General features: G+C 41.5%; 1 protein-coding gene across 3 annotated transcripts in view; it reads right to left on the bottom strand.

Moving 5' to 3' along the window:
* The window catches only part of Gpbp1l1 (GC-rich promoter binding protein 1 like 1), a 43,372-nt gene that overhangs the window by 5,342 nt on the left and 10,574 nt on the right, over positions 1-27,456 (bottom strand). For all 3 annotated transcript variants that reach the window (XM_051171932.1, XM_051171933.1, XM_051171930.1), the window contains exons 2-9: positions 16,244-17,245; positions 14,762-14,874; positions 13,036-13,165; positions 12,014-12,300; positions 7,083-7,155; positions 3,980-4,173; positions 1,454-1,594; positions 165-323 (exon numbers count right to left, since the gene is read on the bottom strand). In XM_051171932.1, the coding sequence (XP_051027889.1) occupies positions 165-323; positions 1,454-1,594; positions 3,980-4,173; positions 7,083-7,155; positions 12,014-12,300; positions 13,036-13,165; positions 14,762-14,821 (1,044 nt within the window). In that variant the 5' untranslated portion in view covers positions 14,822-14,874; positions 16,244-17,245. The remainder of the gene's footprint in view (positions 1-164; positions 324-1,453; positions 1,595-3,979; positions 4,174-7,082; positions 7,156-12,013; positions 12,301-13,035; positions 13,166-14,761; positions 14,875-16,243; positions 17,246-27,456) is intronic.

Genomic DNA, 27,456 nt, shown 5'->3' with positions numbered 1-27,456 from the left:
GGTGGAGGCACTTGCAACCAAACCTGGCACAAGTTTCTGACACCCACCAGTTGACTGTGGCACATGGATATACAGCCACATTAAAGAAAAGGTTAAAAAAGAAAGAAAACAATACATATAACAAAAAGAACTACACAATACAGCAGGAAACCCCACACTCTTACCCCCTCCAGCTTGTCACAGTCTCTATTTTCTGAGCAGTCTCCATTTCGTTCGTCCTTCAGAGTCTTCAGGAACTCACTCTTCCTGTCCGTGGTTCTTCGGGTCAGTTTGGTCAGTCGAGAGGAGCTGATCTCAATCGGAGGGGTAGTACTGGAGGGACTCTGGGAAAACACCACAAATACATTATTCCTACCAGCAAAGGGCAAGAGCTAGGAATCCTGAGTTACTTTCGCTACCATTTTAATTTGTCTTTTGTCTTAAGGGGAGGAGAGGGTTGAAGAGTTGGCTTAGTGGTCACGAGCACTGGCTATTCTTCTGAAGGACCCAGCTTCAATTCTCAAAACCCACGGAGCAATTCACAACTTTCTGGAGCTCTGGGGATCTGAGGTACATACACAAGCAAAACACCCATTTAGTAAAATAAACAACAAAAATCTCCTACAAACCAGTTCATTTAAAAATGTCAGTTTTGCCGGGCGGTGGTGGCGCATGCCTTTAATCCCAGTCCTCGGGAGGCAGGGGCAGGTGGATCACTGTGAGTTTGAGGCCAGCCTGGTCTACAAAAAGAGTCCAGGTCAGCCAAGGCTAACACAGAGAGACCCTGTCTCAAAAAACCAAAGAAAAACAAAACCAAAAAACATCAGTTTTAGCTGGGCAGAGGCAGGCAGAGTCCAGGATAGCCAGGACTGCACAGAGAAACCCTGTCTTGAAAAATAACAAAACAACAACAAAAAAACCCTCACCAGTTTTGTAGGATTTTTATAATACAGGCTCCAGGTTTTTTATCTCACACCTATTTTAGTCCTGAAGAAAGCAGGGGAACACCAACCTTGATCTTCTGCATAGACCTGGGTTTGGTTTCCAGCACCCACATAAAACTGTCTGTCACTCCAGAGCCAGGGGATCTGAGAACCTCTTCTGACCTCCGAAGAAACCCGAAAATCATGGGGTTCACACATGCACAGCCATGTAAAACATTCATACAAACAAACGGATCTTTAAAAACAAAGTCAAAAGAGAGAAAGTCCAACTTTGGACTGCAGATGTGACTCAGTGGACAAAGTGTCCACCTACCACCATAAAGGACACCCTGGGTTTGATGGCCAGCAATGCATAAAATTGATCATAGTGGCGTACTTATGTAATCCCAGTACTCGTGAGCTAGGGGCATAGGCAGGAGAATTACTTGTTGAAGGTCATCTTCATAGGCTGCACAAGATCATGTCCTTTTTAAAAAAGGAAAAAAGCAGTATGTGAAAAGGCTGCCCTACAGTTAGTTATTCTCACTCACCTCTTTGGGAGAGTTCAGAACTGCACCAGCAGCTAGGACCACTGGTTTAGGAACAGAAACTGGATTGGTAAAAGCAGACTCCCGGTTAGAAGAAAGGGATCCTGACTTGTGTTCCATTCTGTTAGCTTTCCATGCGTTGGGCTATATGGGAATAAAAAACGTATCAGTCAAAAGCAGCACACAGATAGGAGCTTAGCTTGCAAAATCAAAGGCAAAGTGTGAAACGTGAGGTGGGAATATAAACTCACAGAGCTTCCCGTCAGCACACATGTGCTCTTTGTCAACTCAGGCGACAGGCGGGAGCAGAGACCATGAGCTGTGCTGAGTAGGCTCAACAGTTTTCTTTTCTTTCTTTCTTTTTTTTTTTAAATATTTTTATTGGTATTGTCTGTATGTCTCTATGACAGTGTTGGATGATCCTGGAGCTAAAGACAGTTGAGCTGCCATGTAGGTGCTGGGAATTGAACCTGGGTCCTCTGAAAGGGCAGTCAGTTTTTAACTGCTGAGCCATCTCTTCAGCTCCTCAACAGCTATCTTTACCATGTTATTTTTCAAAGAACTTAATTGCATGCAAAGCAGAATATTCACTCATTTACAACCCCAACCTCTGTAATTAAAAAAAAAAAAAAATGTGTATGATGGTTAATTTCCACAAAGAGCCAGGCAGTGGTGGCGCACGCCTCTAATCCCAGCACTTGGGAGGCAGAGGCAAGCAGACAGCTGTGAGTTCGAGGCCAGCCTGGTCTACAAAGGGAGTCCAGGACAGCCAAGGCTAATACAGTGAGACTCTGTCTTGAAAAACAAAGAGTGTGGTAGCCTATGCCTTTAATCCTAGCATCCTAGTATTTGCGAGGCAGACCAAAAAGGATGAGAAAGGTCAACAGAGTGGAAGAGAAGTTAAGCACAAAATCACTTATTTTCGAAGAACAAAACAGGAGCAAGAGACCCACAAGAAAAGAGTCAGCATGAGTGAATTTTCATTGTGTTTATGTACATACTCATGGAATTTAGTCTTCAAGGATCAACATCCTCTTACCTTTTAAAATATTATTTATTTTTGGTTTTTCTTGAGAACAGGTTTCTCTGTGTAGCCTTGGCTGTCCTGAACTCTGTAGTCCAGGCTGGCCTCGAACTCACTGAGATCTGCCTGCCTCTGCCTCCCAAGTGTTGAGATCAAAGGCGTGCACCATCACTGCCTGGCTAATTACTCCAAACCTCAAGGCCAGCCTGGTCTACAGAACAATTAGAGCTACACAGAGAAACCCTGTCTTGATAAACCAATATAAGCAAACCCCAAACCTAACCAAAATAAAAAAAGCAGCAGCAACAAACAAACAAGAGCCAGGGCATGGTGGCACACACCTTTAACTCCAGCACTCAGGAGGCAGAGGCAGGCAGATTGATGTGAGTTTGAGGCCAGTCTGGTCTACAAAGAGAGTCCAGGACAGCCAAGGCTAACATAGAGAGACCCTGTCTCAAAAAACCAAAAACAACCAATCAACCAAACAAAAAAGGCAGCTTCAGAGGGGGTGGTAGGGAGGGGAAGAGATGGCTTAGTAGTTAGTAGGGCTGAGTGTTCTGCAGGAGGAGCTCAGCCCCCAGCACCATGTGCATGGCTCACAACTGTCTGTCAGTCCAGCTCCAGGAGCTCTGGTGCCTCTGGCCTCCCAAGGCACGCGTACTCACTACACAGATACAAATGCCTGTGCATAATTAAAACAATAAAAATAGCTCGTTATCACTGATTGCTGACATGTATAATTCTTCATAGCCTAAGTGGGAGGTTTAAAGGTGTGGACCTCTGTGGCTTGTTTTTATAGTTTTAAAGAGACGTAAAAATGAGCAGCAGCAGGACTAATATATAACAATGGACAGAACAGACTAAAGCATCTGTGTGGCTCTTCAAAGAAAAAGATTTACCAATCTGATATAGTTTGAAGCCACTGAACAAATTTAGGAGTGCAAGGATACACTATCCCCCTCATACCTCTTTTAGAGATGGGAGTTTCTTGATATGTTCCCTAGACCTGAACTCTGAGGCTCAGCTCATTTCCTAACCCTCACGACTAGCTGGTGCAGCATGTGCATGACAATGTGCCCAGCTGTATTAAACTATCTAAGGATGATTGTTTTAGTAGTTCTGTGAAATATGGTGATGAAAAAATACAAGTGTATACATCAGTGTAAAAAGTGACTAAGTCCTAAACAAGAACAAAACAATCCTCATAGGGATCTTGTAATTGCTTGGCTGAGGGAATGAAGGAAGGTGAAGCCAAGTACTCGGCTTGACTGATCAGATACATGTTCATGCTATTAGAGGAAATGACAATTAAGAGGGGTCAAGCTTACAAAAATGAAGCTAGTGACTTGGCACTGGCAGAGTCTGCTGGGAGTAAAACTCTATAAATAAAACAGACACTGAGTAAATATCTAATGAATAATTTGTCAAAAAACAAAAATATATTAAATGTCTGACTTATTACCAACCCAGCATTTCAAAGTTCATTTAAGAACTGCAACTCATACCTTAGAGGGAGGTGGAGCAGGCTTAGGGACCAAGTTCTTGTAGACACTTGGGACCATGGTTGACACTTTGTTCCCATTTGCATGGTGGGATCCTGATGAGGTGAATGCAGCAGAGAAGGCGGCAGCAGAATCCTCTTTGGAAACTTTTTTGATGACTAGCATCTTTGAGGGTTGCTTGGCACTAGGTGGATTTTCTGTGAAATGAGTGGAGACATAAAAGAATGACACCTTTGATAAGCAACACAAACAGTTTAAACAATAGCCTCACCTTCAACACATATTACTTTGTATTCATTTAACAAATATCCTGGAAAAAATAAAACAAAAACCTGAGGCTATGGGTGGGGTACACAGACCATGAAAGCGTGAGTATGTGAGCTAATCTCCAGAACCCATGTTTTAAAAAAGCAGGTGCAGGTGCAGCACTGGACAGAGAAGTAGCTGGGCCCTAGAATCTACTGGTGAGCCAGTCTAGCATACTCAGTGGGCATCCAGTGAATGAGACAGTGTTTCAAATAGATGGTGGATGGCTCTGAAAGACCACCAACCGAGGCTGACCTTTTGCCTTTGTTTATGCATTTATGTGTTCACCCCCAAAACTGTCTATCAAAACAAAGAAAGATAATATTTAAAAACTAACAAAAGATTTCAAAATTTCTTTTATTTTCAAAATGTATGTATTTAATGTGCATGAATATTTTCTCTGTATACAACATGCATGCCTAGTACCCGTGGAGGCCAGAGAAGAGTGTAGGATACCCTGGAATTTCAGATGTTGTGAGGTGCCACGTGTGTTTTGCGGATCAAATCCTGGTCTTCTAGAAGAAGACCACCAAGAACATCTCTTTTTTATTTTTTCTCCCCAAGACAGGGTTTCTCTTGTAGTCACGGCTGTCTTCGAACTCACAAAGATCAGCCTGCCTCTGACTCCTGAGTGCTGGGATTACAGGCATACACCACCACGTCGGGCCCACCAAGCCAGCTTTCCAAACCCTTAATTTTATTTTTTGAAGACAGGGTCTGACACTGTGTAGCTCTGGCTAGCCTGGAAAATCACTAAGGAGAACAGATTGTCACTGATTTCACAGAGATCTAGCCTCCAGCCATGTCTATGCTTCCCAAGTGCTAGGATTAAAGATACATTTTAAAAAAATTAACTAATTCATTTTTATTTTGTGTGTATTGGTGTTTTGCCTGCATGAGTGTCTGTGTGATGGGGTCAGAGCCCCTGGAACAGGAGTTACAGACAATTGTAAGCAACTATGTGGGTGCGACAAATTGAACTTGGGTCCTCTGGAAGAACAGTCAGTGCTCTTAACTACTGAGTGAGCCATCTCTCCAGCCCCTACTTTTTTTTTTCTTTTTTTTAAAGATACTATATGGTAACTGTATGGAAAAAAGCAGCATATGAATTACTATGTTTATAAAACCAGTCTTGATCCACAAAGATTACCAGTACTTCTGGGCTTTAGCTTGTAAGATGGATAGGATGATCATCAGGCACAACCAAGTAAGAATGTATACTTGTCAGGAAGGTAGCTATCTGTGGTAGAGCGTGTCTTTAATCCCAGCGAGGCAGAGGCAGGTGGATTTCTGAGACCCTGTCTCTAAAAACCACCACCAACAAAAATCATCAGGGCTAGTGAGATCTCTCAGCGTCTACTGCTCTAGCAGAAGACCTCCTTTCAGATGGCAGGGCCCATGCCACTTGTAACTCTAGCTCCAGAGGGTCTACCGTCCTAGTCTGAACTTCAACACTATCTGAACTCACAGGCATGTACATACACATGCATGCTCACACACACTTCTCTCCTCAAAATGAAAAAACAAAAACAAAACAAAAAAAAACAAAAAACTTAAAAAAAAAAAACAAAAACAAAAACAAAACCTTGCAGGGGCGGGAGAGATGGCTCAGTGGTTAAGAACACTGAGTACTGTCTGCTCTTCCAGAGGTTCTGAGTTCAGCTGGCAGGAAGCAGTTGGTGGCTCATATCCATCTATAACGAGATCTGATGCCCTCTTCTGACATGCAGGGGTACATACAGATAGAGCATTCAAATACATAAAATAAACAAAAAGCAGCCGGGCGTGGTGGCGCACACCTTTAATCCTAGCACTTGAGAGGCAGAGGCAAGTGGATCACTATGAGTTCGAGGCCAGCCTGATCTACATAGTGAGTCTAGGACAGCCAAGGCTACACAGAGAAACTCTGTCTCAAAAAACCAAAAAACAAACAAAACAAAACAAAACAAAAACCAAAAAGCTTTTAAAAAAGTTTCTTTAAAACAATAAACTTGCAAACAAACAACTCAAGCTAAAATTATTAAAACTGCCAGAAAAACCACCTAATAACAAAAACCCAAGGTTTTGTTAGGGTCCCACAAGCTTTCTATGGTCTATATTCTGTCTCTACCACAATTATTATGCTTGAATGGTTTTATGGGAATAAAATAATCTATTTTACAGATGTTTAGTAAAAAGCCAACAGGTTTAGCTACTCTAGGCAAAGGGATAAAATGAGATACAAGAACTGTATTAATAACAGAAACAAAGCTGCGCATGGTCGTACACATCTTTAATGCCAGCACTCGGGAGGCAGAGGCAGGTGAATTGTTGTGAGTTCGAGGCCAGCCTGGTCTACAAAGCGAGTTCCAGGACAGCCAAGGCTACACAGAGAAAACCTGTCTCGAAAACAAACAAACAAACAAACAAACAACCAAAAAGTAAAAAGATTTATTTATTTATTATTTATACAGCATTCTACTTGCCTGTACACCTGGACACCAGAAGAGGGCACTAGATCTCATTATAGATGGTTGTGAGCCACCATGTGGTTGCTGGGAATTGAACTCAGGACCTTCAAGAGCGGCCAGAGCTCTTAACCTCTGAGCCACCTCTCTAAACCCTGGTGCACAACTTTAATCCCACCACTTAGGGAAGCAGAGGCAGCTGGATCTCTGAGTTTGAGGCCAGCCTGGTCTACAGAATGAGTTCCAGAATAGCTGAAGCTACACACAGAGAGACCCTGTCTTAAAAAACAAAAACCCCAAAAAACAAAAAAAGGATTTCAAGCTGTGCTTTTAAGAGAGCAAAATGTACCTACCCCACACTCCAGAAGGGGTCCCAACAGGTCTCCATGGCTGGTTCTGTTTGCCAGCTTCTGGATTCAAAGAAGGCTAGGAAAAATAAGATATGAATGGTAATACAGAAAGCTCACCAATTTGGAAGTTTTCAAAGTAGCCATCACCATAGAAGCTACGAACTACACTTTATCAGTTCCAACTAATTTAATAATATTAAAAAAATATGTATCAATATGTTGAAATATGAAATCAATAGGCATTATGTTATTTGTAGCTTGAGTTTTATTTCCTTTGTCATAGGATTTCTTATGCACTTACATATAGTATAAATATACGGCTTCCCATTTTTGTAAAGGGTACATATAGAAAGCCACAGAAGAATGTAGGTTGTTCTCCTCAGAATCCAGGAGACTAAAGTAGTAAGTGAAATGCACAGTATTCAGTGAAATTCTAAGACTTCATTAGAGTAGAAGAAAGCCATATTCCAAGCATTATATAAGGAATACAAAGAAAAGTAAAATAGCCCTCGTCCTCACAGATTTTCACAAAGATAAAACCAGTAGCCAAGTATCATAAAAGGCTCTACTATTTTAAAAAAAAAAAGGTTCTACTATGAGCGGGGTGTGGTGGCGCACGCCTTTAATCCCAGCACTCGGGAGGCAGAGGCAGGCGGATCGCTGTGAGTTCAAGGCCAGCCTGGTCTACAAAGTGAGTCCAGGATGGCCAAGGCTACACAGAGAAACCCTGTCTCGAAAAATCAAAAAAAAACTTCAAATGCCAGATAGGAGTTTCACTGGCTGGCCTTGAAATCACAGAGATCTGCTGCTCCTACAGACCAGCTCCGGGAACAGTGAAGAGGAGAGAAGAGGAAAGTCTTGGTGGATCCTTGATTGGGAGAATTGAGCAGGCGGTGAACAGCTGGTTACGAGAAAGCAACCACTGGGACCAACTAGCTAGAGGAACCAGCTGTTGAGGAGGGTGGAGGAACAGTGGGAAAGGAAATACAGCAGACCCAGGCATATGGATACAAACTGAAGGCTTTAAAGCCCAGGAGAGCTTTATTTTTCTCTCTCACATGCTGTCTCTCTGTCTCTGTCTCATTTGCTCTCTGTCTGTCCCTTCTTGCTGTTACCCTTACTTTTCTGCATCTGTCACTTGCTTGCTATTCTCCTTGGGCTAGCCCCAGTATTTTATTAAAGTCAAGTTCAACTTTTTTCATTACAGATTACATCATGATTTTTCTCATCTTTTACAATTAATAGAACATTCAAAAATCAACAAAGCAAGAAACAGTCTAGCAAGGAAATACAAAAAGTTCTGTATAACCTACAATAAAGCATACATTAAAAATCAATCAATTTCCAAGCAATGGTCAGCATAACCTGATTATTATTTCTTAAAAGTAATCGGGAAAGTTTAATCATAAAATTCCCCACACTAAAACCACTGCGTTTACAAGATTGTCATAGCAACATAGCTTTAGCTAAATGTTCTCTTGCTAAAGAAAAAACTTGACTTACTCCTAGTCCTAAACCACCAGGTGTGCTATCGAAGCCTAGGCTAATTGCCAAAGTCGTCTATTGTAAAATATCTGTAAAGCACTATGTTCCAAGCCTACCTTCCATTGCTCTCAAAGAAGATTCTAAACAATCTTTCCTACGGCTAACACTATCTAGCCAGGTACTGTTTGTTGTGTCAAGGTCCTAACTTTTTTTCAAGCAGTTTCTGCTTGGGTGCTCACAGTCAGAGCCAAGAACTCTTATCATTCATTGTCTCAAGCCTTTGGCCAGATGCCTTCCTTCAACATTCTCTGTTAGAAAAAGTTTTTCCTGTGACTTTCAGAAGGGCTCAGAAATAAAGAGAAAAGGGCAGTTTTAGGAGAAAAGTGAAGATTTTTTAGACAAAATTACACCTGGATCATATATAATATTTAAGGGCAGTGGTCATCAGCCAGAGGTCTTTGGAACTTTGCCAAGCAAAGCCTCAACAGCCGTTCTGAATGTCTAGAGATCATGCTGGACAGTCGGAGGTCTCTGGAAGAAGCAAAGGCTCTATGACTTATCCTCATGTCTGTGACAGAGATCCGCTTGCCTGTGCCTCCCCCATGCTAGCATTAAAAGTTTGGCCACTATCTATGCCCTATATTAAATCTCTTTTTTTGTTTTGTTTTGTTTTTGGTTTTGGTTTTTAAGACAGGGTTTCTCTGCATAGCCCTGACTGTCCTGGACTCACTTTGTAGACCAGGCTGGCCTCGAACTCACAGAGATCCCCCTACCTCTGCCTCCCGAGGTGTTTGGTTTTTGTTTGCTTTTAATGAAAGAACAAAAAGGATAATGGATATGTACCTCAGTGATAAGTGTTCATCTAGCATGTGTAAGGCCTTGAGTTCAGTCCCCTGCACTGGAGGGAAGGAGAAAAGATAGATTTTTTTTTTTTTTTTTAAATCTGATAAAACAGTTTCTACTTTGGACATCAGTGTGATTGATCCCTTCTACCCTCTGTACAGTTAGTTAAGTCTCGGCTAAACTTGGTTTAATGAGTTTATGGAGCTTTCAGTTCTTGGAATCATCTTACAGCTTCGGAATTAGTCTTTGAGGATAATGTCTGTCTTCCCCTGTAGTGAACTGCTCTTTTCTCCTCCTAGGAAGTGCCCTGCCAGTACAGTAGTCTTTCCCCAGTATCAATTTTTGTCATAGCAGAACTTTTTTTTTTGGGGGGGGGTTTTTTTGAGACAGGGTCTTTGTGTTAGCCTTGGCGGTCCTGGACTCGCTTTGTAAACGAAGCTGGCCTCGAACTCACAGAGATCCGCCTGCCTCTGCCTCCCAAGTGCTGGGGTTAAAAGCTTGTGCCACCATGCCCGGCTCTTTTGTGGTTTTTAAATTTTAATCTTCATGCTTTCCAAAAATCCCTAATCATTAAGAATGCTACATGTGGGCTGAAGAGATGGCTCAGTGGTTAAGAGCACTGTCTGCTCCTCCAGAGGTCCTGAGTTCAATTCCTAGCAACCACATGGTGGCTCACAACCATCTGTAATGTAATCTGATGCCCTCTTCTGGCCTGTAGGTGTATATGCAGGCAGAGCACTGTATACATAGTAATAATTTAAAAAAAAAAAAAAAAAAGCTACATTTCTAGCCATTTTCTAAGTAACATTAAGTGGGCCAGAAGGCATTGGGTCATCTGAAGCCGAAATCATAAGCAGGTGTGAGATATTTGACATTGTGCTGGGATTTGAACTTACATCCTCTGAAAGAGACAGAGTGCTCTTAACCGGTGAGCTATCTCTCCAGCCCAGTTATATTACTTTTTAAGATAGACTGTACTTTTATGTGTGTGAGTATTTCGCCTGCATGTAAATATGCATGCCACAGGGGTGTCCAGTGCCCAAGAAGGTCAGAGACTGTGTTATGTCCCAGAACTGGGTTAGGATGGTTGTGATTCACAATGCAACTGAACCTAGATTTTCTATAAAAGCAAGTTTTCTTAACAGCTGAGCCAATCACTCTAGTCCCCATGGACACATCTTACAGGTGTACTTTGTATTGTGTATTAGGATATTACTATGCACTCACCCCTCATTTATAAAAAGGCTGTAGGGGTATGACTTTGATTTTAAGATTTAATTTTAATCATGTTGTGTATTTACAACATATTTGAGTGCAGGGGCTCTCAAAAGGCCAGGTTCTTGTGAGCTGCCTGAGCAAGGTGCTGGATCAAAAATCCAGTTCCCTGGAGGAGAATTATATGCTCTTAGCCACTGAGCCATCTCTCTAGACCTAAAGAAAAAGCTTGATTCTTCTCCAATCTGACTTTACTTTCTTTAAATCTGCTTCACTTTTATCTGCACTTTTCCTCTGTCTATTGTTTCTGTCTTGGTGCAGCTCAATCTATTAGTCCTTAGTGAGGAACTTTGTTCTAGACCACAATACTAGGTGACTGTATATAGACCATGCAGGTCTCTAGGTTAGAGATTTGCCTGCCTCTGCCTCCTGGTGTAGCATTAGAGATATGTGCCATCAGGTGTGGTTTGTATGTCAACTAAAAAAAGTAAAAATGGAAATTACTGGATAAAGATGACAGCAATTTTATGCTAAAAAGATAATACAGCAGATATATTTATTTAAATTAGATCTATTTTTAAAGTTCCTAAGAGGGGTCCAGAGAGGTGACTCTGTGGATAAAGGCACTTGCCTAGCGTTCTGAGTTCAACCTCTGGAACTCAAGTGAAGGCAGAAGAACATATAAATTTGTACTTAGACCTGATGTCCTATTTGTATGTGTGCCCCCACACATATACCACCTGTGCACTCAGTTTCAGATGATAATGTATACATAATAATATTTTTTTTGTTTTGTTTTGTTTTGCTTTTAGAGACAGGGGTTCTCTGTATAGTCTTGGCTGTCCTGGATCTCACTCTGTATAGATCAGGCTGGCCTCCGAACTTACAGAGTTCCACCTGCTTTTACCTCCCTGAGTGTTGGGATTAAAGGCTTGTGCTACCATGCCCATCTACAATATATAATAATTTTTAAGGGTGCTCTTGGAACCAGCAAGATGTTTCAGTAGGTAAGGGTCTATGACATCAAGCTTAGTGACTTATTTCAATCCCCAAGATCCACATGGTAGACTGTTGTCCTCTGATCTCAACACATGTACATTCACACAAATAGAATAAACAGAGTCTATATCCTAAGCATCAAATTTCACTGACTACAGTTAATAGAGAAATCATAGCTATTTTATGAAGAGTAAAATCTGCAGAAAACTTTTGAGATAAAGGAAACTGAACACAGAAATAAATTCAAATGGGTCCTAGGCTGAGCATCCTGGTGCACGACTTTAATCCCAGCACACTGTTGCAAGTAAATTATTTAAAATAAATAGGGTCCTGTATTTTTTAAAGATATTATTTGTTTCTTTTAACAACACGTTTTAAAGCTTCATACTTACAAAGTCTTCCTCTTCAAACTGCAACTTTTCTACTTTATCCTCTTTTTTTTCTTCCCTAATCTCTGTTGGTGGTTTTTCTTGAAAGGCACAGCCTTTCCGGGAGTGGAAGCTGCCATTCCAGTGCCGATGGTTTCCTGTACTCCCTCCACTACGTTGGCTTATGCCATCATGACCTCGAGAGGCGCCATGCCAACCAGATAGATTGCCTGTGGTTCCAGCATATGCTCCCTTAGAGACACCAGAGTCCACAGAATCATGGCGGAATAAGGAGGGTTGGTGCCAAGAATCTAAAAGAACAAAGAAAAGGAAGGTATTAGTTGTTTCTTACAAATTCAGAGATATCTGGGCCACATGCTTCCTGATTGGGCCCAAGTTACTGCCAAAATGGCTTAAGGCAACCTTTTAAATAAAAATTCCACACAAAGTTGGGCAGAGTGGTGCACGCCTGTGATCCCAGCACTCTGGGAGGCAGAGGCAGGCAGGTCTCTGTGAGTTCCAGGACAGCCAGGGCTACACAGAGAAGCCCTGTCTAGAAAAACCAAAACCAAAAACAGAAAAAAGAAAAGAAATGCACACTAAGAAACCAATAAACGCACGGTTCTTTGTGAGGCAATTCTCCCAGCCTCCTAGTGTTGGAGGTCCAATTGAGGGCCCTGCTGTAGTACACATACTACCAAGCTAACTAATTCCCCAGCTAGATTAGTTCTTCAACTGAAAAGATAGCTCGTAAAAACATGTAAGGTGTAGAAAATGGGCAATGGCTATTTCTGTATTATGCACATAAACCCAGCCTGAGTTTGGCCTAAAGAACAATTTATTGGGTTTTTTTGGGGGGTGGAGTGGGGTGGTCTCAAAATTTTTACCCTTGTCTGTCTTGGAAATAGGTACACTAGGCTGGCCTCAAACTCACCAAGATACACTTGTTTCTGTCTCCTGAGTCCTGGGATTAACAGTGTACAGCACCATGCCTGACTCTTAACAGTAGTTTAAACATACGGTCACAACAGCTGGATATGACTTACCTCCTGTAGTCCGAAGAGGTCCATTGTTAAAAAAGCCATCAGAGGAATTATGTCGACGACGGCTTATTCCAAATCTCCCTTCTCCACGGGACAGGTGCTCTCCGTGTTTGTCGAAGGTGGCTGAAGATGACTAACATTATAAATACAGAGGCAAAAATTCAGTTCCTTTCAATACCTTACTGGGTTCTAAATCAAGTAACAATCAAGTTAGTCAAAACAGGCAACAAATCTGTTGTGGTGCTACAGTGTCTGCAAGGCAGTACTAGGAAGACTGAGACACAACTGCCATGAATTCAAGGCCAGCTCGATAGGGAGACCCAGACAAAAAGTGTATTTTTTTTTTTTTGGTTTTTCGAGACAGGGTCTCTCTGTGTAGCCTTGGCTGTCCTGGACTCACTTTGTAGACCAGGCTGGCCTCGAACTCACAGCGATCCACCTGCCTCTGCCTCCCGAGTGCTGGGATTAAAGGCGTGCGCCACCACGCCCGGCTCAAAAAGTGTATTTATTATAGATGTGAGCTATCAATTTTTGTCTTTTGAGTCAAGGCCTCATTCTGTAACCCAGAACGGCCTAGAGTACATTATATAACCCAGGGTTGCGTCAGACCAGTGGCAATCCTCCGACCTTAGCTTCTAGAGTACTGGGTTATAGCCGTGATCCACCACCTCTGTGTTACCATGGTTTTAAAATACTTCTAAACACTCTTTCATATTTGTGGCAATACTGTAATGTTAGTATCAGCCCCATTTACTTATTTATACATGAGGGGGGAAAAATCAGTCTTTAAATTTACATAAACAAAAGAAAGATGTTTTTTATTCTTAGTGTCCTCTAAAAGAGCATCACATGGCCTTAACTGCTGTTGCCATCTCTCCAGCCCTAACTACTGAATCCCTCTTAATAGACTGGGAAGTCTATGAAGATGTTTAAAATCCCAAGGAAAAGTGGGAGGTATATGAAAAGCAAAGCTCTCCCTCTTCAAAATAACCAAAGGAAGAACAGCAACACAGCCTGAAACACAAAACAGAAGCCACACACCAGTCAAGATAAAAAGAACTAGTATGTTTGAGTAGTTACTGCAGGAATGGAAGACAGTAGTAACATTTTTGAGAATTTTGGTTTCTTTGAAATACAGGAAATAAACCGGGCGTGGTGGTGCATGCCTTTAATCCCAGCACTTGGGAGGCAGAGGCAGGCGGATTGCTGTGAGTTCAAGGCCAACCTGGTCTACAAAGTGAGTCCAGGACAGCCAAGGCTACACAGAGAAACCCTGTTTTGAAAAACCAAAAAGAAAAAAAAAAAAAAATACAGGAAATATTTTAAGAATGTGTTTTTGTTTTAATCCCAGGTGTAGAAACGTGAGGCTGCTTTGGACTGTCTGCAGCAGAAAGCCCAAAGCAACCGACCATGATTTGCCTTGTGCTCTAGCAGAAGTGATTTTGCCAGCTGCAGACAGTTTCTGTGATTGTTACGTTTGGAATTCTGGGAACTTTTCAGAGGGCTCCCACGAGAGGCAGGCGGGCTTGATGGTTGTTTAGGGAGGTTGGTGGCAATTTGTTAGTAGCCACAGTCAAAGAAGACACAAAAGAAAAGAAATTAGATTCAGGGGTTTTCCTAATTCCTCTCTCCCATCTAGTATTAGGAGGTAAAAGGGGGAGGGGGAATAGAGGGGAAATATAGGGTGGGAAAATGAAGAACCCACAAAGTAGCAAAGACCAGCTAGTACCTTAGCTGACTGTGGCGTTGAGAAATTTAGCCAAGCAGGAACAAAGTCATGCTGCGCCATTTAGGTCCAGTGTCTTTTCAGCAAGATGAGGCATCCAACCTCATGGCCAGGATCTACAACAGAGAACACAATCACTCATGCTTAACATTATGGCATCAGCGTGTAAAGGAGTCTGTGATTAATATCCAATCCTTTTCTTTTCTCTCTCTTTTTTTTTGGTTTTTCGAGACAGGGTTTCTCTGTGTAGCCTTGGTTGCCCTGGACTTGCTTTGTAGACCAGGCTGGCCTCGAACTCAAAGCGATCCCCCTTCCTCTGCCTCCCGAGTACTGGGATTAAAGGCGTGCGCCACCACGCCCGGCCTAATATACAATCCTTATAACAGTATAACAGACCTATGCCCTGACCTCTGTACAGTTTTTTTTTTTTTTTAAAGGTTTTAAGGACAGGGTCTCTCTGTGTAACATCTTGGACTCACTTTGTAGACCAGGCTGGCCTTGACTCACAGAGATCTACCTGCCTCTGTCTCCTGAGTGCTGGGATTAAAGGTGTGTTCTACCATGCCCAGCTAAGACTACTTTCAAGATTCCAATTCTCAGCCAGGCAATGGTGGCACACGCCTTTAATCCCAGCACTTGGGAAGCAGAGAAAGGGGGAATCTCTGTGAGTTTGAGGCCAGTCTGGTCTACAGAGCGAGTTCCAGGACAGCTAGAGCTGTTACACAGAGAAACCCTGTCTCGAAAAACAAACAAACAAAAGATACCAAATCTCAGGAATTCTAAACAACACAAACAAATACCATGGAAATACAGAAGATTACATGGGAAGGAAGCAAATTCCTTCTTTTTGTTTGAAAGATTTATTTTATTATTATGTACACAACACTCTGCCTGCATGTACACCTGCAGGCCAGAAGAGGACATCAAATCACACTATAGATGGTTGCTGGGAATTGAACTTATGACCTCTGGAAGAGCAGTGCTGTTAACCACTGAGCCATCTCTCCAGCCCCGCAAATTCATTCTTAAGTTTTTGTCTAACAATTAAAAAACACAATAAAACAAACACCTACCACAGATACAGAACAGTGGTTCTCAACCTCTGGGTCAGAAGACCCTTCCTTTCACAGGGGTTGCATATCAGATAGTGATAGTACAATTTACAATCGCAGCAAAATAAGTAATGAAGTAGCAGTGAGAATTTTATAGTTGGGGGCACCGTATGAGGAACTGTATTAGAGTCGATGAAGCACTAAGAAGGTTGAGAATCACTGCTATAGAACTTCTCAAGAGCTTTTCTATTTTCCTTAGGAACACTTCCTTCCACATCAACTTGTGTGTAAGTTTTCCCGAGATTCATTGGGGCACCCAAATCATTGAAATTCTCCAAAATTAATACTTCACAGTATAACAAAACCAATGTTTTCCACAACATATACTCTTGTATATTTTCTCCAAAAGTTAAGACACATGGATGATAGTTACCCTCAGAGTCACCTCTGTGGTCCTGTTTCCAAAGTTGCCAGCTGTATCTTCCACGAGGTTTTCTGGTAAAAAGGGTGCTTAAGTAGCCTGGCCAGCAGCACGCCTTGTGATGAAGCACAAAGAAGCCCAGCTCTGTGTAGCCCACCCTCTCAATCCTCTCAATTGCTCATCCTGAATGCCTAGTTCCTGACAGTTTTCCACAGGGGGAAAGGGGTAGGGGAAGGGGGAAGGGGAACATAAAAAAGTTATTTGTTACATTTAAAAAGGGGGGGAAAGGGGGAAAAGCTATGTCTCCGTTCACCTCATTCAACTTCCTTGAGTAATGGCACTATGATGTCGCTTAACTAGGCAAACCATGGACATTTGCACAGTGAGTGCAAATCCTGTTCATAACAAGGCCATAACTAGAAAGACAAGTGATGTCTGGTGTGGGCAGGAAATGTCATCAAGGTGGTAGACCAAAAATGCAATAGTAAAGCGCAGTAAGAGATCTTCTGGGCAATCAATATCAGTGGGAAAATATCCACAAAAACAGCTTTCAAAATACAAATCTCACAACTGCTTAAAACTGTGTGCAGATATATGCTTATATCTGTCTTAGCCTTCAAAATCTAACAATTTAAGAAATCTTGTTTTGTTTTTTGAAAAAGGAATCCAACAGAAACTTGATATATGTTCCCTGCCACACACCAGCAGCTTTCAAGGCAAATGTTTTGGTCTAAAGCTCTTAAAGGTATATTCTATTTCTTTGGTCTTTACTATTTATAAATTCAAAGCAAAATTATAAGTAGAAAAGGGTCAAGGAGAAAGAGAATTCCAAAATGAGGGTTTCTTCTTATTAATTTTCTGTATTTCACTGTTCTCCTCCTTCCCAAAAACTGAACTGAGCTTCCAGAAGTGATATGAAGAATCTTCTATTGCTTTATTGAAGAAATCACTTTCTAATTTGGGTCCATCTCCATCATTACTCAATCATTAAAAAGGCCACTTGAGTCTGCCAATCTATAAATGAGAGAAAACAAACACACACATAGTTAGAGAAGGCAAAACCAGTCATACCTAAATGTTAACAGATATCAACACAAAAATCTTAACTTCAATTTACATATTATTTTTTGTCACTACTTAAAACAACATTGCTACAAGTTCTTCTATTGAGACAAGGAAATTACTATGCTGCCCAGTACTTTCTCTGAGCTCAACAGCCACCTTCATCAGTCTTCTAAGCAGCTCAGACTACAGGCATATTCTACCACACCAAACCATTATAAGCCCTATTTTACAACAATCACCTGAACATAGGTTTGGCTTGGTTTTTTACTACAACCATTTCTCCAGGTAACCATCAAAGGTAATTCAGAAATGCCAATTACTGGGTCTTTTCATATCTCGATTTCCAACTTACCAAATTGGCCGAACCATATAGTGTGTGGAAATACTACCAATGTCATCACTACCTAATTATTAGGCATCACCTAAAGGTAGATCCTTAAGACAACCTGTCTGCCTCATGTATTTAAACTGTACATATTTTAAATAACTATCAATTTAGAGGCAAATAAATTTCTTCTGATCTAACTTGGTATGTTCTAAGAGGACACACACATTTCTTTGGCCAATTCCCAACCTTCTTCCAGGAACTACAAACTGCTTTTTCAGACAGGGTTTCACTATGTAGCCTTAGCTGTCCTGTACTCTGCAGACCAGGCTGGCCTCGACCCACCTGCTTCTGCCTCCCGAGTGCTGGGATTCAAGGTATGTGCCACATGTCTATCACAAACTTTTTTGATAGGAGAACTTTTTTATTTTGGGGCAGGTTATGCTTTGCTGACAAATCCTATGCATTACTGTGTTAAGTTCATGGACTAACAAATACCAACTTCAAGACAATAGACATATCTGTGGGGAAATGAAGAGAAAAGAGGTGCTGGAGGTATTTAACTGTGTAAGGGCTGCTTCTCAGGCTAAGTGTTAAGTAAAAGACATTTACTTAGTCTCTTCTTTTTCTATGTGCTTCTAATACTTGAGTATTAAAACAAGTATATATACCACATATTCTTTGAATGTATGTGGAACAGGTCAAACACTGGGAGGTAGATGGATCTCCGTGAGGTGCAAACCAGGTAGGGCTACATAATGGGACCTTGTCTCAAGAAGCAAAAACAAATAACAAGAACCCTGGTTGCCTGGCACAGTGGCTCATGCTCCTAATCACAGCACTTGGGAGGCAGAGGCAGGCAGATCTCTTTGAGTTCTAGGCCAGCCTTATCTACAAAGCAAGAACAGGCCAGACAAGGTACAGAAACCCTGTCCTCAGAAAAACAAAAAACAAGCCGGCTGGTGGTGGGGGTGGTGGTGGTACCAGCGGCACACACCTTTAATCCCAGCACTCAGGAGGCAGAGGCAGGCAGATCACTGTGAGTTCGAGGCCAGCCTGGTCTACAAATCGAGTCCAGGGCAGCCAAGGCTACATAGAGAAAGCCTGTTTTGAAAAACTGAATAATAAAACAAAAACAAAGCAAAAAAAAAAAAAAAAAAAAAAAAAAAAAAAAAACCAAACAAACAAACCCTCAAAACAAACAAACAAAAACCCCATTGACCATATACTCGTTGGAGAAAACTTCTAAAGAATATTTACTTTACTATATAGAAATCACAAAATGACTTGTTCATCTGCCTTCTACTCTCCTCTTCTTCCTGAAGAAGTTCTGTCAAAAGTCATTAGACAGGTTCCAGCAAGGTAAAGATGTATATACAGGTGGCAAAAAATGAAGCTGCAAAAACCAGGTGTGGTAGTGTACACCTTTAATCCCAGCATTTGGGAGGCAGAGGCAGGTGGATTTCTGTGAGTTCCAGGCCAGTCTGGTCTACAAAGTGAGTCCAGGACAGCCAAGGCTACACAGAGAAACCCTGTCTCGAAAAAATCAAAAAAAAAAAAAAAAACAAAAAAAAAAACAAAAAAAAACTTCTTTTTAAATTATTTTTTATTTATCTGTTCTGTGTATGATGGGTGATGTTGCCATCGCTCACATGTGGAGGTCAGAGTACAAGTTGCTGAAATTGGTTCACATTCCTTCTGTTATATAGGTCCCAGGGATCCAGTAAATAAGCCCATGGCAGTTCTTTCACTTTATTTATTTAGTGAATTTTGGATGTCACTATGTATCTCTAGCTGGCCTGGAACTCCTTATGTAGACCAGGCTGACATCAAATTCACGAAAATTTGCCTGCTTCTGTTTTGAGAGTGCTAAGACTAAAGAGTGCTAGGATTAAAGATGATCACCCCCAAACATGGCTGTAACAGTTTCTTTAGAAAAAAGTAACCAAACTGCTATCTTTTGCAGAGAAAATTTAATTCAGAATATCTTGTTGCTCTGGCAAGAGATCACAGATAAAGACCTCTAGATATGGCTGGAATACAAACATGCCTTTAAATCTAGGAGACAGAGGCAGTTTTAGCAGGACAGTAAGTAATAAGGTTGCAGAGAGAACTCAGTTGAAGACTAACTGAGGCAGAGAATGAGAAGAAGCTAGAAGATTAGAATAGATTCGGTGGTGGTGCACACCTTTAATCCCAGGTGGATCCCTGTGAGTCCATGACAGCCAAGGCTACACAGAGAAACCCTGTCTCGAAAAACAAACAAAAACCAAACCAAAAAAAAAAAAAAAAAAAAAAAAAAAAAAAAAAAAAAAAGAATAGAGTAGATTGTTGGAATTAGTTTGAGACCAAGCAGAGCAATTAATTCAGGGGCCAAGAGAGAAGCCAGACTGAATAAGTTAGCAGGCAGAGAGGGTTGAGCCAGAACAGCTGAGGTGAACCAGCCAACCCAGAGCTCAGTAAGTACAAGAAAGGGTGAGTATTAAGCAGTAAGTCTTAGAGGTTGAGACTCAGGCATAGGTTGGCAGACAGTGGCAGTGATGCTCTGAGACAGCAATTGAACCAGGCAAATATTCCTTTTTACAATGACATATGGAGTAAACATAATTATTTTCCCCCCACTAAGAATTCTGACCAAAATTACAAGAACCTGAAGTTCAAGGCAGGTAAATGAATAACCTTAATAAACACTAAAGGAAACACAAGAAAATTCAATTTAAAACATCAATAATCACTGGGTGATTGTGGCACACACCTTTAATCCCAGCCCTTGGGAGGCAGAGGCAGGCTATCTGGTCTATAGAGCCAGTGCTAGAATAGCCAGGGCTACATAGAGAAGCTCTGTCTCAAAAAATAGAAAGAAAGAAAAAAAAAATCAATAATCTTTCTTTTTAAATAGTTGGCTAGCACTTTACAGAAGACACACAGCAACCTTTCAGTCCTTTACAGACCTAATCCTAAAATTTTGTAGCCGAGTCCCAGTATGAAAGGCATAAAACTAGAAGTATCTCATAATTACTATTTACCACTTCATTATACAAACTGAACTGGGAGAATCTGGGTGCTAGGAACAAACGTTTTCAAGAGCAGCAAGCCATTTCTTCAGTCCCTACTTCTTTTGCCTTGTTTTTAAAAAAGTTTTGATCTGGGTATAGTAGCACAGGCCTATAATCCCAGCACTCTGGGAGGCAGATCTCTGTGAGTTCGAGGCCAGCCTGGTCTACAAAGTGAGTCCAAGACAGCAAAGGCTACACAGAGAAACCCTGTCTCGACACCACCACCACTACCAAAAAATCAAAACAAAACAAAAACAACAAAAAGTCTGGGTTTTTTTAATGCATAGGAATGCTCTGCCCATCACACGCATACCTGGTCAGATCCCCTGGAACCAGAGTTACAGTTGAAAGCAAGCTGCCATGTATGAATGCTAGGTACTGAACCAAGGTTCTCTGGAAGAGCAACAACTGCTCTTCACTGCTGAGCCATCTCTCTAGCCCTGTTTTGGTATGTATGTATGTATGTATGTATGTATGTATGTATGTATGTATGTATATATGTGTGTTTTTATTTATTTTTTTTGGGGGGGGGCAGGTGCTCGCACTGTTTTGTTTTATAAATTTTATTTTGTTTGTTTTTTTGAGACATGGTTCCTCTGTGCAGCTTTGGCTGTCCTAGACTCACTTTGTAGACCAGGCTGGCTTCAAAATCAAGAGATCTGACTGCCTCTGCCTCCAGAGTGCTGGAATTAAAAGTGTACTGCCCAGCTTTGTAGTGTAAAGTTTTTCTTTCTTTCTTTTTTCCTAGGTAGGACTATTCGGTGTAGCCTTGGTTGTCCTGGACTTGCTTTGTAGACCGGGCTGGCCTCGAACTCACAGCAATACACCTGCCTCTGCTGGGATTAAAGGCGCATTTAATTTTAACAGAGATACTCTACATGGATAAATGTTTCCCCCCACAAGACATGGGTAATTTAATAAAAATCCCAATGCCAATAACTCCCTGTGAGTTATTGGTCAGGGAGACCAACAGAACCACACAAGCTATTGCTAGTGCTACATTGTCCACTATTAACTAAATCTTAAGACGCTATTGCTTGTGGAACTCTGTTGGATAAGGCTGAAGTCTGACATCAGTCATTTGCCCTTGGTCTATGATGGTGGACTCCCTTTTCTCCCAGATCCTCACAAAGCCCTCAGGGAAGATCACAGGCCTGATCCTTTCCTAATACCTGGGGATTCCTGGAGTACCCCACCCTATACTAAGGAGATCCTAGCCTGTAGCAAATGACCTTTAACCGTATCTAGAAATTCTTCCCCTACCCATAAGATAATTAAGTACTGCACCACTGCATGTAGATTAAGTAACCTGGCACCCCTATCCCCAGTGAATCAGACACATTCACCCTCAAACCCCTTCCCACTGCCCAAGGACTATAAATGACGGTTGGCTGGCTGGAGCTCTCTTGTGCTTGCCATTCCTCTACAATGACCCTCTGAGACTCCATTTATTCTGGGGAAGAATGGCTGGTGCTCAGGCAGCGATGGCAGAACTGTATCTGCAGCTGCTGAAGCCTGCTCCACCGCCACCACTAGCTCAGTGCTGACTGCCAGTGAAGCACTGGCCCAGCCTGTGTCTCACAGGAGCTGCCTGCAGCCAGCTGGTTTCAGACATCCACCTACTTCCTCTGCAGTGCTCAGCACAGCAGCTAAGACAAAAGGCTGTTTAACACTTTTGGTATCATCAGGCTTGTGGAGCTCCTGAGTCTCCACAGCCATCTGATGCTGGAAATTTCATCCTAAAGGAGCTAACGTTTAACCCTCCCCCACCCCACCCCAAGACTTGGCCCAGCCCTTGGGCCTCAGGGGCCTTTGATCTCAATGTCCGTCTATTCTCATCTGGAAGCAACCAGCACCTTGACCAACCGCTGAAGTGGTACCCAGACTACCTGCCAGATGCTGACAGCTGCTGCAAACACAGTGTACTTTGGTTGTAACATATGGAAAAACCAAGTATCTGCACAGACGCTAGAGCTCAGAGTCTCTAGCGGTAGAGTTACAGGCAGTTACACAATACCTTTTTGGATGCTAACTCTGGTTAGAATTCTAGAGAAAAGAAAAAATTGTTCTTATCTACTGAGCCAACTTTCCAGCACCAACATATTATTTCTTTCTCCCAAATATGAAAAGTAGGAAAAGGATGAGTTTGTATTGGTCCTTAGGGAATTGCACATGGTGGGAGAAGAATGTCAGAGTTTAAATTCTGGGCAGGTGGAGAAAGGTGGGGGTTCGAGAGTATTTAAAAGCTGGTCCACAGGGACTTATAGGGGGAAATACCCATTTTGGCTTACAGTTTGTTTCCACTATATGGGGCTATAGTCTTTTAAGTGCAGCAAGTTTTTTCACAGAGCAGTATAATTTGAAAAGTCTTAAATGCCTGGCAAAGAAAAGGATGATTACCAAGACAGAGAAAGGCACTCGTGAAGTTCTGAACACTTCCCACAATGTTAGTATACCAAGTTTTCCAAATGCCATTTTTCTGGCCACTGGCTATTATTATCAAGTTTGTACTGTGACCACATAGTATTTCTTTTGTGGTGGTGCTTTTTTTTTTTTTTTTTTTTTGGCTTTGCTTGATCTCACTTCCCTCTAAAGAAAGTAAAGGTTCTGAGTAAGATAGCCCAATGGGGAGTACATAGGTAGGTTAATATCACTGGAATGTTTAGTTGACGCTAAGAAAGAAAAGCCCAGACATCTCTGAGGTCTTTTATATTTACCACCTTTAAAGTTAATATTAGAAATGACAGATCAGCAAGTCAAGCTGACGTAAAAAGTGAGTTCTGTGAATAATCTGTGCTTAAGGAAAGAAAATACAGTTCTAGGCTATACTGTCTTCAAAAGTTCACACAGTAACCATGAACAAGGTTTCTAGGAACCTCAGCATAAGAATTTAAGTTTGTAAATGGGCAACCAAAAGTAAGGCCCTACCTATTACACACATTTGTGCACGCATACACGAATAAATTAAGGGGCGTGGGCCAAGTAAGTATAGAGGTCACTGGTCGTGGTGGGTGTAGAGTGGCTAGATACACTCTCCCCACAAATCCAGGTCAGTATACCTTTCATGTACGAGGGCTCAGTACTGTACATTTTAAATATTTTTTAAAAAAGGCTAGGTGTGGTGGTACACACCTTTAATCTCAGCACTTGGGAGGCAGAGAAACTCTGTCTTAAAAAGTAAATTCTTTCCAGGAGAGATGTGTTGGCAAGCATTTAGTTTATTAGTTCTTAAATAATGCCAGGCACTCAAAGCAGAATAAAACAGAATATTGTAGACACTTAGCAACAACTCCCAAAAAAGTAAAATCTTTATATTTATAGACTTTAGAGATAGGGATCTCTCGAGTTTTTTGTTGTTTTAAAAGACAGGATCAGTTTAATCACCAGCTGACCTTGGAACTCTGTATGTAGCAGACTAGGACCAGGCTACTCACAGAGACCCTCCTGGGACAAAGGGTGTGTGTGTGCCACCTCACCTTGCCTAGAGGGGTGTGTGGTCTCTGTTCATAACAGGCAAGGATCTCTGGGTATAGCAGATCAGTGAAGGCACAAAATAACATACAGTAAGTTAGAGGCAGTAATTTAGGAAGTTAATCCTATTGTCCCAACCTACCTTGGTTTTGTTTTTTTTGAAACAGAGTTTCTCTGTGTAGCCTTGGCTGTACTAGGCTCTCTTTGTAGACCAGGCTAGCCTGGAACTCACAGAAATCCACCTGCTTCTGCCTCCTGAGTGCTAAGATTAAAGGTGTACGCCACCATGCAAGGCTCCCACCCTACCTTGGGACAGCTTCCTACTAGAAATTTAGTTTAGAGGGCTGGAGAGATGGCTCAGAGGTTAAGAGCATTGGTTGTTCTTCCAAAGGTTCTGAGTTCAATTCCCAGCAACCACATGGTGGCTCACCACCAGCTATTATGAGATCTAATGCCCTCTTCTGGCCTGCAGGCACATATACGAGCAAGATACTGTATAAATAATAAATCTTTAAAAAAAAAAAGAAAGAAAGAAAGAAAGAAATGTCGTTAGAGAAGGTACTAGATAAGCTATAAGGTGTGGCTAATTCCCCCTACTCTGGCAGCCTCTGTGATCTAAAAGATACATTGTAAGCATCTATTAATGGTCAAAAGCAAAATAAAAAACCTGGCATGGTAGTATGTTTTTATAAAAGGAGCACTTGGGTTGGTAGAGGCAAGTAGACTCCTGGAGCTGACTTACCTGAGTAGCCTATTTGGCCAGTCCCAGGTCAGTGAGAAACTCTTGTCCTTTTATTTTATTTATTTATTTATTTTTTAAAGAAAAAGGTAGGTAATAACAACACCTGAGAGCTGGGCGCAGTAGTGCATGCCTGTAATCCCAGCACTAGGGAGGAAAAAGCAGGCAGCTCACTGTGAGTTCAAGGCCAGCCTGGACTACAAAGCAAGTCCAGGACAGCCAAGGCTACATACAGAAACCCTGTCTCAAAAACAAAAAACAAATGGAAAAAAAAAAAAAGTTCAACACCTGCGGAACAATAGCCAAAGTTGTCCTCTGTCCCCAGCACTCGGGAAGCAGAGGCTGTTGGATTGCTGTGAGTTCAAGGTCAGTCTGGTCTACATAGGGAGTTCAGGACAGCCAGCCAAACAGCCAAAGCTACATGGAGAAACAAACAAACAAACAAACAAAAAAGGGGGGTGGGGGAAGACACACACACATCTACATATTTAACAAATACTCCTCAAATAACCTGGCTGTTATAGCGTATAATTGCAGTAGCAAGACCTAGGTTACAACATGAGAACTTATCTCAAAATCAAAATGAAGGCTGGTGACATGGCTCAGCAATCAAGGTACCTCCCTGCCCGCCAAAGACAGGTTTCTCTGTGTAGCACTGGCTGCACTGGAACTTACTATGTAGATACGCTGTCTTGGAACCTAGAGATCTGCCTGCCTCTGCCTCCAGAGTGCTGGGATTATGAGCATGGTACTTAATGCTGGACAATACAAATACAAGTTTGGTGACTGACAGAGTTCAATCCCTGGGACCCATGTCAAAGGAGGGAACCAGATACATTATCTGATTACCTCCACACATGTACCATGGCATGTACAGCACCTCCTCTCACAATCATAAATTAAAAATAAAATTAAAAAACCTGAGCAGGGCATGGTGGCATATACAATCCCAGCAATTGGGAGGCAGAGGCAGGTATATCTCTGTGAGTTTGAAGCCAGCCTGGTTTAAAGAATGAGTTCTGAAATAGCCAGAGCTATATAGTCTCTGTGTAAAAAAAAACAAAAAACAAAAAACAAAAACAAGAACAAACAAAAACCCTAAAACAAAGAAAAAAATCTTTTAAAATTAAAACTCAAATATTTCAAGTGCAATCTAGAAATAAAATGTCTCATACTTAAAAATCCTTCACTCAGTTTTGCCCCTTGGGTGTTGATATGCCATTTTCATTCTGTTAAAAGTATTTTTAAAAAATACTTATTTATTATATATAACACCTGCTCATCAGAAGAGATCTCATTATAAATGGTTGTGAGCCACCATGTGGTTGCTGGGAATTGAACTCAGGACCCCTGGAAGGGCAGACAGTGCTCTTAACCACTGAGCCCTGTTAAAAGCATTTTAAGCACACTTTCAATCATAAAATCTTTAACTATTAAATGAAATGTCTATTTTATCTCCACTATTTAAATGCTGACATTTGCCTGCAATGTAGGCATCTTCTTTTAATAACCTATTAGAAAGTTAAAAATAGAGTGTTTTCTAGCTAATCTTATCTAAAGTTAAGCTTTACAAACAAAAAGTCTGTTAAGTGTAAGAGTAATAGATATAATTTGGTTGTTGGAGAAATCTTCAGTGAAGACTTTTCAGTAAATTCTAGAACAGCTGTTCTCAACCCTTGGGTAGCAACCCCGAGCACGCGTGCACGTGTGTGTATTAGACACCCTTTCACAAGAGTTACTTAAGACCATGGGAAAACACAGGTATTTACATTACAATTCCTAACGGTAGCAAAATTAAGCTATAAAGTAACAATGAAAATTATTTTTTGGGAGCATCACAACTTTTTATTTTTATTTTTTTTGGGTTTTCGAGACAAGGTCTCTCTGTAGCCTTGGCTGTCCTGGACTCCCTTTGTAGACCAGGCTGGCCTCGAACTCACAGCGATCCACCTGCCTCTGCCTCCCGAGTGCTGGGATTAAAGGCGTGTGCCACCATGCCCGCCTACAGCAACATTAATTGTACTCAGGAGGCAAAGGCAGGAGTGCCTAAACACCTAAGGCCAAAAACCTTGTCTCAAACAAACAAACAAAGCATATACAAAAACCTTCAATTTCACATATTATCGAGAGTACCATAAACAGAAGTAATAAAACTGGGGCCAGAGAGATGGCTAGGCAGTCAAGAACACTGGTTTGCCATTCTAGAAGACATGGGTTCAATTCCCAGAACCCACATGGTAGCTTACAATTATCTGTAACTCCTGTTCCAGGAGCTCTGACACTCATTCAGACATACCTTCAGGTAAAATACCAATGCACATAAAATAAGTTTTAAAAGTAATAAAACTTACTAGAGAAAGCAAATTGTACAAATCAAGACCCTTAGCTGGGGGGAAAAAAAAAAAGAAACCAAATTTAGGTAACTTAACCAGAAAAGGAATTTACCAAAACACTACTGGAGTTCAGAGAATTAGGAGACTTTGATTTGGCAAATAAAACAGAAACTAAGCAGTTGAAACCAATGCCATCGTCACAACACAGGAAGAACTGGCTTAGGAAACTGCCTGAG

The sequence above is a fragment of the Acomys russatus genome, chromosome 29 (assembly GCF_903995435.1).
Source record: "Acomys russatus chromosome 29, mAcoRus1.1, whole genome shotgun sequence".
Classification (NCBI taxonomy): domain Eukaryota; kingdom Metazoa; phylum Chordata; class Mammalia; order Rodentia; family Muridae; genus Acomys; species Acomys russatus.
Note: the sequence above shows the minus strand (reverse complement) of the source record. Positions and strands in the feature narration are given on the sequence as shown.